At 43.2% G+C, this 13,476-nt stretch overlaps 1 protein-coding gene across 2 annotated transcripts in view; it reads left to right on the plus strand.

Moving 5' to 3' along the window:
* Window positions 1–398: 398 nt before the first annotated feature.
* Window positions 399–13,476, plus strand: part of EDNRB (endothelin receptor type B) — a 57,127-nt gene continuing 44,049 nt past the window's right edge. For both annotated transcript variants that reach the window (XM_064713019.1, XM_064713009.1), the window contains exons 1-7: window positions 399–668; window positions 847–1,329; window positions 10,718–10,830; window positions 10,998–11,202; window positions 11,595–11,744; window positions 12,662–12,795; window positions 13,359–13,467. In XM_064713019.1, the coding sequence (XP_064569089.1) occupies window positions 892–1,329; window positions 10,718–10,830; window positions 10,998–11,202; window positions 11,595–11,744; window positions 12,662–12,795; window positions 13,359–13,467 (1,149 nt within the window). In that variant the 5' untranslated portion in view covers window positions 399–668; window positions 847–891. The remainder of the gene's footprint in view (window positions 669–846; window positions 1,330–10,717; window positions 10,831–10,997; window positions 11,203–11,594; window positions 11,745–12,661; window positions 12,796–13,358; window positions 13,468–13,476) is intronic.

Here is a 13,476-nt window from a genome sequence, read left to right on the forward strand (position 1 = left end):
AGGCAGCTTCTTCAGCATGTGCGCCCCTAGGGCTGTGCAAGGGGGATTTTGCAGCTGGGAGAATCTCGTACCCAGCTACCGGGAGTGAGCCTCGGACAGGACAGAGGGGAGGTGCCTTCTTCTTCCCAACTGTCCACCAGCGATGCCCACACCTCTTGTAACAACCCTCCTGAAAAATTGTTTCAAAGCCCGCCAAGTCAGCGTGGTACAAGACAAGGGGGAGTCGCAGGGCATTTTGCCCGGTCGGTGCCGAGGCTGGGAGCCCTTGGGCCGGGGGCACTCCTGGCAGCGGGGATGGGAGAGGCTCCGCGGGGCCGGCGGGCGGGCAGGGGGGCTGGGCCGGGCTGCGCTGGGGGCGGAGGACGCGGGTGGGGTCTGACTGTGACTGATGGGCCAGATGCGCTTCAATGTTTTAGAAAAGGGGGGGCCCTGCACCGCCGGCGCGACTTTGGCCACGGCGTCTGGTGCGCGGCTGACGGACACCGGGCTGTGCCCCAGCGCCCGTCCCTGCCGCCTTCCCGAGCGGAGCGCCCATCGCCGGCCAGCGGCAGCGATTCCGGGCGGGACGCGCAGCCGGGGTGCGGAGCGCGGCCACAGCCAGCGGAGCGCGTCTGCCTTGCCTTGCCTGCCCGGCGGCCGGGAGGATCCGCTCGGCTCCGCTCGCCGAGGTGAGGGGGAGACGCCGAGCAGGTCCGGCCGGAGGGGCTGCTGGCCGCGGCCGCCGCCGCGCAGCTTTTCGCCCCGGAGCCGCCCGCACCGCCCGGGACAGGCATTGCCCCGGCCCCGGGCTGCGAGCGGCGGGCGCGCTGTCCCGCAGCTGACGCCCCGTCCCCTCTCTCCGCGCAGGTCGGCGCTGACGGCGGCGGGGGCAATCCGCCGTGCCGCGCAGCCATGCCCGCCCTGCTCCTGCTCCTGCTGCTCCTCAGCTGCCGCGCCGCCGCCGCCGCCGAGGAGGAGGACGGCTCCCTGCTCCGGCCCGGCCCGGGCAGGCAGAGCGCCGCCGCCGCGCCCCCCACGGCCGCCACCGCCGGGCACAACGCGTCCCGCCCGGCCGCGCTCCCCAAGGGCCCGGGGGCGGCTGCGGGGCGGCCGCGCTCCGCCTCGCCCCCCATGTGCACGGGGCAGACGGAGATCAAGGAGACTTTCAAGTACATCAACACGGTCGTGTCCTGCCTGGTCTTCGTCCTGGGCATCATCGGCAACTCCACGCTGCTGCGGATCATCTACAAGAACAAGTGCATGAGGAACGGCCCCAACATTCTCATCGCCAGCTTGGCCTTGGGCGACCTGCTCCACATCATCATCGACATCCCCATCAATGTCTACAAGGTGAGGAGGGCTCGGGGATGGATTCGGGAGCGGGCGCGGGGTGCGGCGGTCGCCGCTCGGTGCTCCTTGGCGGTGCCCGTCCCCGCCGCGGGGAGACGCGTCCCGTCCTGGCTGGGACACACCCGTGGGCTTCACCTCGCGACAAAACCCGGCCGGAGGGTGGTATTCTGGTCAGATGTGGTGCCTCCGCAGGTGGCACCCTCTCTGTGCCTGAGTCCCATCCCTCTCAGCGTCCAGGCTGGGAATGGGGCAGAATGGAGGTGGCCAAGCTCTGAAAATCACCTGGAAACAGGTGCGGTCGTAGGGATAAATGAATGCAATGGATAAATGTTCAGTGGGCTGTTCGAGGAATGGAGGGGAGACACAGAAGACGCTCTCCTGTGGGTACCACTTGGTCCTTTGACTTTACGTGGGTCTGTACAGTCCCTTTCGGCATGGGGGCTTTTCTAGGAAGAGCCAAGATCGTTCAGCCAAGCGGTTTTATGCATCTCTTGGTTGGGAGGCAGGATGCTTTCCTGAGCTGAGAACCCTTTCACCCCTTGCCAGTGTTGCAGCATGGGCAGCCGGGAGGGAATGAGCCACACCTGCTCCTCTTGCACCTTCAGTAGTCTGTGCTTTGACTTGATAAGACTTGCCATGGAGGGGAGACAACCTCTGTCTTCTCTACCCAGCTTGTGCAATCCTACGGGATTAGTTGGGCAGTTGAATCCAGCCTCTAGTTGTAATCTAGCTCTCTTTGAAGGTATACTGGAAATAATAGAGCTCCTTCTGCTCTTAAAGTTTACAGTCTGGATCCCTGAGCACCCATCCCTGGCTTCATAAAGTGTACAGAATAGCATTCACCTATCACCTTCTCTTCACTTTGTATGCATGATTGTACACTGGGGGTTGTTACGTGTACTTCCAGAAAGCCACATTGAAGGGACGGATTTTGAATCCTTATAGTTATCCCAGAAGCTGCTGAGAGGAGAGAATCTTCTCTCTTTATACTTTTAAAGTATTTAAGTATTACAAAGTAGGGAATGTCATCGTGTTAAATTCATGATCCAGTTAATTTGGATTACATGTTAGTTCTCAGATTTGAAGTTTCAGTAGTTTTTATACTATACACTCTCTTACTTCTTGTGAGAGGAGTGTGCTCTTTTGAATGAAGGTGGAATTTAGAAAACAAAATAACTGCTTTAAAAATGTGTTTTTGCAAAAAAATATGCTGGACAAAATATGCTTTTCATCTCAGAAAAATCAAAAAGATTAAATCAATAACGGCTGTTCAGTATGAGACTTTGCAATGTCAGTGATAATTTCAAAATTAATGTTAATATGTAGAAATATACCTCAGTTCTTATTTTGATTGAATGTCACCAAGTGTGTCATCATGAGTAGGTTGGAGCAGGAGGAGTAAAGGGTCAGACTGCTAACCAATAAATATTATACCAGCTGCAATCTGGGATTTTTATTGTCCTATTGATAATGCTGGGAACTGTGCCATAGCTCTCAGGTGCTAAATCTCCCTCACTACTACTCATCTTACTGGAGAGCCCATAATCTCTTTATATTATCCCTTATAATAATGAGTGAAATATTTGCTATTTTAAAACAGAATTTCTGAATAAATGCAAGTTAAAAAGCAAGGAAAAAACACCTCTTCGATACTATGTTTATTTAATCAAACTTTTGAGGGCAGTTTGAATTGATAACTTTTTATCAACTCTACATCCCATTTCATTCCAGAGCAACAGGGAGAATACATACAGTAATGCAATAAAAAACTGGCTTTGATCACTCAGCAGTAAAGCAGAGAAGCAAAGGCTCCCTCAGTAAATCAAGTGTATTTAGCAATTGTAACTTGCAGTTTGAAACAATTTAAGACTGCATTAAACTGATCCGGATTCAGAATTTGCTGCCACATTGTCAGTAAGGCAGCTGCATGAAACAGTGTGAGAGAAGTTCTCATGTTAATAAAATGGAGCAGTTCTTTCCTCTACACTTGCCCTAGAAAGTGTGAAAGTGTCTGTGAATGCTCTCCAGACCAGACACATAGGAGACAATCCAAAAGCTGCACTAGAAGAAGTTTATATTGGGTATTAAAATGGAAAACTGCAAAAGATGTCCCCTGTGACTACTTAAGTGAACACATAAGTAACTGAAAAAGTGCACAAATGAAAATTGACATGTCCTAAACTGAGGGTATCTAAAGAAAAGCAGATTTTACCTGGATAGGGAGGCAAATGCACTCCAATGCAAAAGATTCTAATTAGTCCATTGCATTCCTAAATTTGAATATAATGCAATATGTTCAGTGGGAAATGGATAATATCAGAATCTGTCACACAGTCAGGAAACTGGCTATGAAATGAAGGCTTGAAGGGCATTCAGTTCCAGCATGTAGAACCTGGCCGATCTTTTTGGCATTCTGGGTCCTGGTAAATGGTCTGGCTTTGCCTGGATCTTGAGCTGCAGAATGGGAAGCAAAGTCTGAGACAGTCATTCTGCAGTATGTAATGTTTTGGCAGTGTAGAAACTTTGCAAAACTGCTACTAATTGGATGTGCAGGTAATTCTATGCAGCTCCACTAAACAGAGTAAGTCCTTGTTAATTTGAGGCCACAAACAGCAATTAAGGAGCAGAGGGATAGACTAGGTGGTCAGTGAGATTTTTATGTTCTTGTCTGCGCTTGAACTTTGGAGGACAAGACAGTGACAGCTTGTGCACCTGACAATGCAGGTCTGCAGTTCTGGACAGTTTATGCTGACTTTCCCAAGTAGATAAGGTTGTTAAGTCCCATGTCTAAGACACCAAAACATCAGGACTGGAAATTCCAAACTTACACTAGCTTTGTCTCTCATAGGCTTAAAATCACATACTAACATGCTTTCTCTTGTGATGCACAAACAACATCTCTTTTTCTTATTTTGTAATATTTACTCCTGTATATTAAATCAAATTTATTGTTATATCCCAGCAGAGTTTTAACAAGGGGGGCAGTTTAGGCTGTTCACATTATTGTCGGGTGTTCTGAACTCTTGACTACCAACAAATGTCTGAGGAAGAATGTCTACCTGGCAATACTGGCATAGGTTCCTTTTTCTCAGAGCTCAATGAAAAAGTGGAGAAAAAAAATTTAAGGGAAGGAAAAAAATGTTGTCTTCATCAAAGCCACTAATCAAGGGCCAGAGTCAGCTTTGTAGGCATTGATTTATTTTCATTAACTTTATTTAGGGATTACATAAAAATTATGGTTAACATAATATGGCATTATCAAGCACTGGAAATACAAGAAAGACCAGATTAGGGACTCTATATACCATTCAGACACAAATTGGCTCCTTTTTTAATCCAGCTTTTCTCTGGAAAAGGCTCTGAAGAAGATTTCTGTGGAAATGTATTTGTGGTGAACTTTTTAACTCTTGTAATGCAAGCACCTGTAGGCCATGCATTATGATAAAGCCAACCTTTTTCTGACTTTCTAATCAAGGTGCTTCTCTTTGGAAAGGATTCTCACTCTTCCATATTAGAACTCGGTTGCTGGTTCTTCTGATGTCAAAGATAGTGACCATTTTATTGGAAGAAATGCATTATTTCCTTTCTTTTAAGGTCTGAACCACTTACTTGAAGTCTTGCAAAGCTCATCTCAGGATTTGTTACACAAAGTTTTTTGATTTCTAACTATATTAAGCTAGAAGTCTATTTTGGTTAAGAACCCTTTATGGTGAACAAGTGCAAGTTAAAGGCACTTGAGAAAGATCTGAATTGTCCAGTGGAGGAACCTGTTAGGACTCTGCAGGCAGTGATAGGGAGAGGTCACTTTGCTCTGGATTCAGGTGGGAACAGTCCATTCTGAAGTCAAGTGTACGGAGTAGTGGAAATGTCTGAATGCTGTTAAAAGTACACATTCATAGTTTTCATGGTGCATCTCCAAACTGAAGTAAGTTAGATGATGCTAGTATAGATTTGTAAATTGAAAGTAGTTTTTTTCATTAGCTATACATTTGTTGTGTATACATTCACTTGTATAAAAGATGCACGTGACAAATTTCAAAGCAAGGTTTGACCTGTTTTGGCTTCATCTTCTACCCTGTATTGTCCATCCCAACCTGACAGCAGCATGGCTTTCTAAGTGATTACTTTTGATGCAGTCTTTCCACTGGAGCTGTGAAATAGCAGAAATTTTTTACTTCAACAGCACATTATGAGGTTTCTGTCATTTTCAAGATGACTCTATAAAATTGCTTTATCTTAAGTGGGTTTTTTATTAAGTTTCTAGGAGGAGTTATAATAAAGATACAAGAACATAACATTATTGCATGGCTCATATTAAGATTTTAAACTGTTTTTTGGATGGGTCAGTAAAGCATTCCAAGCTATGCTTGAAAGCAGTAAATATATTTTCTTGTCTGTAGGGGAGATCCTCACCCTGACATAATTATCACTAAATATTAAGAAGTTTGTAATGTTGTCTTACTTATCTAATCATAACCTTAATTTCCTGGGAAAATTTTCTGTTTGAAAAATGGTTGTTCCTGTAAAATATCTGTGTGACCTGCCCATGCCAAAAAAAAAAAAAAATCAGGTGAAAATCTACCTGTCATTTCAGAGATACATTGAAAAACTATTGTGTGTGAATTAGATGTAGAGCTGCATGTCTGGTTTCTCTTGTGCCTGCTGTTTAGAATGATGAAAATCAAGTCCTGCGAACGAGGCTTGCTGTGAACGCACGGCTCGGCGGAAGCGCCAATTCCTGCTCTGCGTTTCCCGTGGGCATTCCCTGCTCGGGACTGGCGGGAATATTCGCACGCTCTGCTGCTCCTTCCTGCCCCACTGCAGCCCGTGAGCAGTGGCGGGTTGGAGCCAGGTATCAGCCTCCTGGCTGGGGACCACAGCAGCTGAGCCCCAGAGCAGCACGGAGTGAGAACATCTCTCAGCTCTTGCTCAACTAAGGGAAAGCAGAGTCGGAATGGTGATTTGCAGGTGTGTCTGTGAGTCACGGCATCTCTTGGGGCTTCTTCCATAGCTCTGCAGCTTGCACATCAGTTTAGGCTCAGATCTGTCTGGTCTGAGAAAGCCTTGGCTAGGCATGCATCAGATGTATTGGTTCTTTTAAGTATGATTTCACTTCATTCATTGCAATGTTTTCCTTTTCCTTTTGATCTATTTCATCTTAAACACATCTCTGCTGCTCAGCCATTAAAACTTTGCCTGTGTAAAATATGTGACTGTAAATCATTGAAAAGGTCACTCGGACTACAGCCAGTGGTAGAGTACTCTTGGCATCTTACTTATGAAAGCACAACATTATTTTTCTCTTTGCTGCCACTTGGCAGTATCTCCTCTCGTGGCTCCAAGTCATTTGTCATTTGTAAAATGACAATCTTTTTACAGCTACCCTATTGTGACGCATAAGAGAATAATTTTGCTCATACAAAATTACAATAAGCTACATCTGTATTTACTAAGAGTTATCATTGTCCATAAAGGTGATGTTCCCAAATACTTTACATTGGATCTTCACTGTACTTCAAGGCCGTATTTGAAGGGGCCGTAGCAATACAGAGAACAGACAGAAGCATCAAGGAAACATACTTCAGCAAACAAAACTTTTTTTTTCTTTAACTTTATTAATGTTTTCTAGCTTTTGATGTAAAGCATGTATCATTAACCACTTGCAATACCATGATAGAGAAACTTGTGACTCATGCATTAAAATGCTCAAATTTCACAATACATCAGCTGCAAGACATAAAGCACATGTTTTTGCAATCCAATGCAGACAGCTGCATGTCCATTCTGCCCTGATATAAGCTGGCTGAATGAAAGTAATGTTTTTATGTTATGATAAACCACCAAAGCTAATGCACCCTTTCTCTCAGTTGACTGCATTCAGTCATGTGCCACGCCTCTATAATCCCAAACTGGAGCTGGCTCAAATCCAGTCAGTTTGGAGCACAGGTGTGACTGTCTGCACCTGAGTGATAAGTATTAGTTCAGCAAAATCTACATGTGGCTGAACTGCTGTGATTTGAGGGAAGAGAGACAGGGAGTGTCTACACACCAGCTAGATGTAAATAAAAGTTTTTAACAGGTCCTGCCAATAGAGATTTGACCAAATTTCTGCACTTTACTAACAAATAAAAGAATATTTTACTTCAAAGTGCTTTTTTTAATGAGTTCTATTTAGTCTAGTATAAACTCATGTACAATGTACAGTAGGTGCCATAAATAAGTATACAATGTACTTGCTACCCAGTCCTTGATTTCTGTGGCAAATATATGTGAAGGGCTGGAATTTCACTGCCTGATATAAATCAGTCCAGGTGTCATGCAACTCTGTAGGGTGTAAATTTAGAATACATGTAATTATTCACATTACAGTTTTAATAGTAGATTGTTACTGTCACCCCCTTACAGAAATTCAGAAGTTGTTTCAGGGAGAGGCTTTACTGAAAATACTTTAATTACAGTCTATGCTATTTTCCCACATCACATAAGCGAAAGATACTCTGTAGTTATTACAACCTCATCCCTACTTCCTCTGCTTTATTACTTTCCATAAAATTCTTGAGAAACATTAATCCTTAGAATTTATTTCTATGCTTAATTTCTGCAGAGGCATTGTATTTATTGTCTTACTTAATTAGATCATTGAAGAAATAGAAAGCTGGGCCGTGTTGCATTTTGTCTACTGCTGTTCTTTAAAAGATTCCATTACAGCACAGAGCTAAAGCAGGTATTTGGAGATGTTCTGGTATGTGGAAATACTGGTGGGCACTTCACAGAGGTTCCCAAAAGCCCATGGCCATAAAATGTTCCTAACTTCCTTTGTGTTCAAATAAAATTATATTTAAATTATATCAGGACTCCTTAGAAAACTCTCCTGTACCTTGTAAGTGTTTACCCTTAGAAGGACATGTCTGTTTGCATAAGGATTTTGCTGAACCAAACCAATCTGAGCAGGCAACCCTATGGCTACCTTGAATTATAGAATCATGGAATAGGAAAGATTTCTTAAGATCAGGTCTAACCATTGGCCTTGCCACCACTTTGTTCATCGATAAACCATTGGTCATGTCCCCAAGAGCCACATGTACATTTTTTTTTAACTCTTCCCTGAGAAGCCTGTTCCAATGCCTGACAGCCCTTTCAGTGAAATTTTTCCTGTTAGCCAATCTAAACCTTTCGTGGTGCAGCTTGAGGCCATTTCCTCTTGTCCTGTGTTTTCTTACTTGGAGAAGAGTCCAACCCCCACTTTATTACAGTCTCTTTTCAGGGAGTGGTAGACAACAACGAGATCTCTTCTCCAGACTAAATCTCAGCTCCCTCAGCTGCTCCTCATGCAACTTATTCTCCAGACCCTTCACCAGCTTTGTTGCCCTTCTCTGAACAGGCTTCAGCACCTCAACCTCAATGTCTTTCTGGTAGTGAGGGGCCCAGAACTGGACACAGCACATGAGGTGTGACCTCACCAGTGCCAAGTACCAGGATAACCACTGTCCTGGTCCTTCTGATACAGGCCAGGATGCCATTGGCCTTGGCCACCTGAGCACACTGATGGCTCATGTTCAGCCATGTGTTTCTTGGGCTCCCAGATCCTTTTCTGACAGATCTTTTCAGCCACTTCTTCATCACTCTTCCAGCCTGCAGCACTGCATGGGGCTGTTGTGACCCAATTCTTGTTGAACCTCATACACTTGGCCTTTGCCCATCAATCCAGCCTGTCCAGAACCCTCCTTAGAGACCTTGTAGCCTTTGTGGTTCCCAGAAACATCCACGCAATATGATGAGCTATTCTTCCGTTCTTACAACCCTCTTAAATGAGTTGTTTGAAGAGACCCTTGTTTGAAGCCAAGGGAAAGATTTTCCAGCCTCTTTTGGGTAGTCCTCATTCTTCCTTCTCCTTTTCCATTTTGTAGCCCTGTATCTGCAACAGATTCCAAAGACCTCATTTGAAGAAAGTTATGAAAAACAGAGATGGGCTTAGATAATCTAACTAATTACAGAAACTCCAAAAGTTTACTCTTCTATATAACAATTGCGTCTATTTCTTGGCACAACCCTTGTTGTGGAGAATGTTGTTTTAATGAAAACTGGAAGATTTGGCTGCTGCTCTGGTATATTTGACCATCAAAGAAGCTCACAGCAGAGTTCAAAGGCTAAATGTTGCTAAACTGAGGCTACAGATGTTTGTCTGTTCATAGAATCAGCTGTGAGTAAGGTGCTTTCTGTGTCCAGTAAATCTTTTCCCCTAAATCAGATAAAATGTGCAGCTGGGAATGTGACAATATTTCCATTAAAGTCTACGATTCAAAGTGTAAGTGAACCATCCAAAAGTGCATTGTGCTGTTTTCTCTATTTTTTAGTACTTAAAAGTATGCTGAATGTGCAAGTAGTCCTTTTGGTATTATTATACAGAAGTGGTTGAACTGGTCAATAAAGACCATTAGTGAGGGATTCATCTGACGTTTTTATCTGCTGCAAAACATTTAGATCAAACTATCTGTCTGTGCTCCTTGAGTGTCCTTTCATTAGTCATCAGATGGTCAGCTAAAAACTGGGGGAGGTACATTTCTCTCCAGTGTTGCCTGACTTCTCAGCTGATGGAGCCTAGACACTAAGCTTCAAATAAACCCCACCCCAGATATGCACCTATGGCTTTGTCCCTGTTCTGATCAGCCTCAAGCAATTTTCTGTATTTTTCTGATCAAGAAATATGTTATTTGGAAGGTGTAAGAAAAGTAGTGAGTGCTCAAGGCAGATAAAGGCAATTCAAACATGAGAAAGATCCTCACCTGCTCTGTAATTTTTTCCCATAAACACTGGGGTGATGAAAATGAAGCAAAAGGAGTGGAGTTTGCAGAGCTTATAGAGGCAGGACTAAGACTTAAGTGACACCCTTGCCCCACCAGGGTGTGACTACACTGCTACTGTCTAGTTTTAGGACACACCCCTCAGGGGCTCCCTTGTGAAAAGGTTCTTCTTGACTAAGTTTTGCATAGAATCCTAAAATGGTTTAACTTGAACGTTAGAGGTTGTCTAGTTCCAACCTCCATGGCATGGAATGGGCAGGGAGACCTTTCAGTGGACCAGGTTGATTATTGCCCTGTCCAACCTAGCCTGGAACAATGCCAAAGGATGGATTTTCACAGTATCTCAGTTTAAAGCCAGTCCCTCTTTGTTCTATGACTAAATGCCCTTGTAAAAAGTCCCACTCCAGCTTTCTTTCAGGCTCCCTTTAGGTACTGAAAAGGTGTCCCCATCTTCTCCAGTCTGAACAAACCCCATTCAGCCTGTCTTCGTAAGTCAAGACCTGGTGGAAAACAGTCAAGATAGAATTCCATGTTTCAGCATTGGGAATGACCTTTTTAAAAAAATAATTGTTGTTTTCTTTTCACAGCTACTTGCAGAGGACTGGCCCTTCGGTGTTGAAATGTGCAAATTAGTGCCCTTCATTCAAAAGGCATCAGTGGGAATCACAGTGCTGAGTTTGTGTGCCCTCAGTATAGACAGGTGAGACCCATTTGGCATTGAAGTCTCTAATTTGTTTCCTATACAAGCATTGGCTCAAATTCACCTTTCCACTCAGATGATACAATGCAAATAAAATGAATTTAAGCCCGTTAAACTGGGTGAGTTTTCTCATATTTTGGATTTGTAAACGTGTGCTATCGCTTCAGGTACCGAGCAGTTGCTTCTTGGAGTCGCATTAAAGGAATTGGAGTGCCAAAGTGGACTGCTGTGGAAATTGTCCTCATCTGGGTCATATCAGTGATCCTGGCTGTTCCAGAAGCTATTGCATTTGACATGATTACCATGGAGTACAGAGGAAGGTATCTTAGAATCTGCTTGCTTCACCCCACGCAGAAAACATCCTTTATGATAGTAAGTCACTAACATTGATAAAAATCTCTGGGAGAGTTCCTTGGATCTTTGCAGTGTTGCGTGGATTGTAATGTGCACAGGTGTATGTGACATGAATATAATGTTCAAATGAAATACTGACAATTCTGAAGCATGCTGGTTCAAAGAAGAGCATTCAGAAATATTTGACTTTTTGTGGGCTTTTAACACACTGCTGTCTTGTCCTGTTTTCTCACCTGTAATGTACACCTTACAGAAATGCTTTTTCAGGCTGACCATTTAGTCACACTTGTGTGACTGGCTGTCAGGCTGACAATTTGTGACTAAATTGTCAGGCTGACAATTTAGCACACTTAGCAAAATTCTCCGTATTTAATTCCAAACCATGTTTATGCTTTGTTTTTTCTTTACAGTTTTACAAGCAAGCTAAAGATTGGTGGCTGTTCAGCTTTTACTTCTGTTTGCCACTGGCTATCACAGCATTTTTCTATACTCTCATGACTTGTGAGATGTTACGAAAGAAAAGTGGGATGCAGATTGCTTTAAATGACCACTTAAAACAGGTAAAAATTTATCCCTGGCCACTGTGTAACTGCTAACTAATAACTTTATTGATTTTCCTGCCACATCATTCTGTTCTTGTATCACTTTAGGATTGGAAGCAAAGTGAACTTTCCTAGCAGTGGTGCTGCTGAACTCATATACATATGTATAAATCAGAGCCCTCAGGAACCTAAGATTTTAACTGAAAATCAAACAATTGTTTCATTCTTGTTTGGTTCTAATGTTTCAGTTTTTATAGGTTTTATTTCTTCTTTGCTGTAATGAGAGTTGGCTATTTTGTGATGCAAACTGAAGTCTTATGCTAGCCTAGAAGGTGGTGCTATAAAACTGTTAATTATTTTGAAGAAAGTTCATGCTGAACCCTAGTGAGGTTAGCAGTATATGTTAGCAGAACATATTCCAGCAGACTGAGGTACTAGTGCCCCAGACACAAACATCAGACATCACTAAAATTAAACTGTGATTGTTCTATAATGTATATTTGTGCTCCTTTCCTCTTACCTGGTTTAAAGCTGTAATTAGAATCTCTTGGGGCATTTAAAATAAGATGTGAGATCAAAGCATAAGGAAATGCAACAGAAAACAAGCTGGTATTTGAAAGTGATCTGGGAGACAAATATGTTCTTAATTTTAATTTAAATTATTGCTTAAACTAGTGTTTTCATGACCCCTGTTTTTCATATTATTACTCATACTTCTTGAAATAAGAGATATATCGAATCAGTGCGAGACATCTAGAACAATAGAAAAGATCAAGCACATATTCCAAGAAAATAAGCTATTTGATGTTTTCCTAACTCCTATTGTGATAGGCTTTTTTATCTTGTTTGTTAAACTTTTGGATATTAGAAGACAACAACAATCCAGAGGGAGAGAGAGGAACTGTAACACTGTTCTGTCCAATTTTCTTTCTCAGAGACGTGAGGTGGCCAAAACTGTGTTCTGTCTGGTACTTGTTTTTGCCTTGTGTTGGCTCCCACTTCACTTAAGCAGAATCTTGAAACTCACTATTTATGATCAGAAGGATCCCAACAGATGTGAACTTCTAAGGTGAGAATACAAAAATAAAAATCTGTATGTTGTGGGAATTCTCCATAAGCATGTTTGGATTTCCTATTGAACTAGATTACTCTGTATAGTCAGTTGCCCCTGCTTCTTCATCCAGGACCCTCTGCTTTCACTCCAGTAGCAGAGAAAGAAAATAGTGAGGAATTTCCTTGCTTTTCCCCACCTTCCTCTTGATCCTTTTTGGGACTGTTCTTCTGTCATGTGGCCCTATGAGAATAGAAAGGGGATTTCTGTGCCTGATTTCCCTTTCAACAGAGCAGCTAGGATTCAATTTGTGCAAAAAGACCTTGTGAACATCTTCCAAAAGTTAAGATGGTTGGATCTCCTAAAACTACTTTCACGAGAATGGTCTTCAGACCATTCAGACTCTATTGCTGAGTATAACTGTTACCTGCTTGAGTTAATCCTGTTGATTGAAGCCCCATTACTATTCCATTTAATAGCTAGTCTTGATTAGTGAAACCAAGTCTAATGTCTATAGTTGTAAACCTCTACTAAGCCTTTTCAAAGCAAATGAGAAATGTCTCACTTTAATTTCCACACAGCTTTTTTCTTGTGATGGACTATATTGGTATTAACATGGCTTCACTGAACTCCTGCATCAATCCAATAGCTCTGTATTTGGTGAGCAAAAGATTCCAAAACTGCTTTAAGGTAAGTGGC

The sequence above is a fragment of the Zonotrichia leucophrys genome, chromosome 1 (genome assembly GCF_028769735.1).
Source record: "Zonotrichia leucophrys gambelii isolate GWCS_2022_RI chromosome 1, RI_Zleu_2.0, whole genome shotgun sequence".
In the NCBI taxonomy this organism is placed as follows: domain Eukaryota; kingdom Metazoa; phylum Chordata; class Aves; order Passeriformes; family Passerellidae; genus Zonotrichia; species Zonotrichia leucophrys.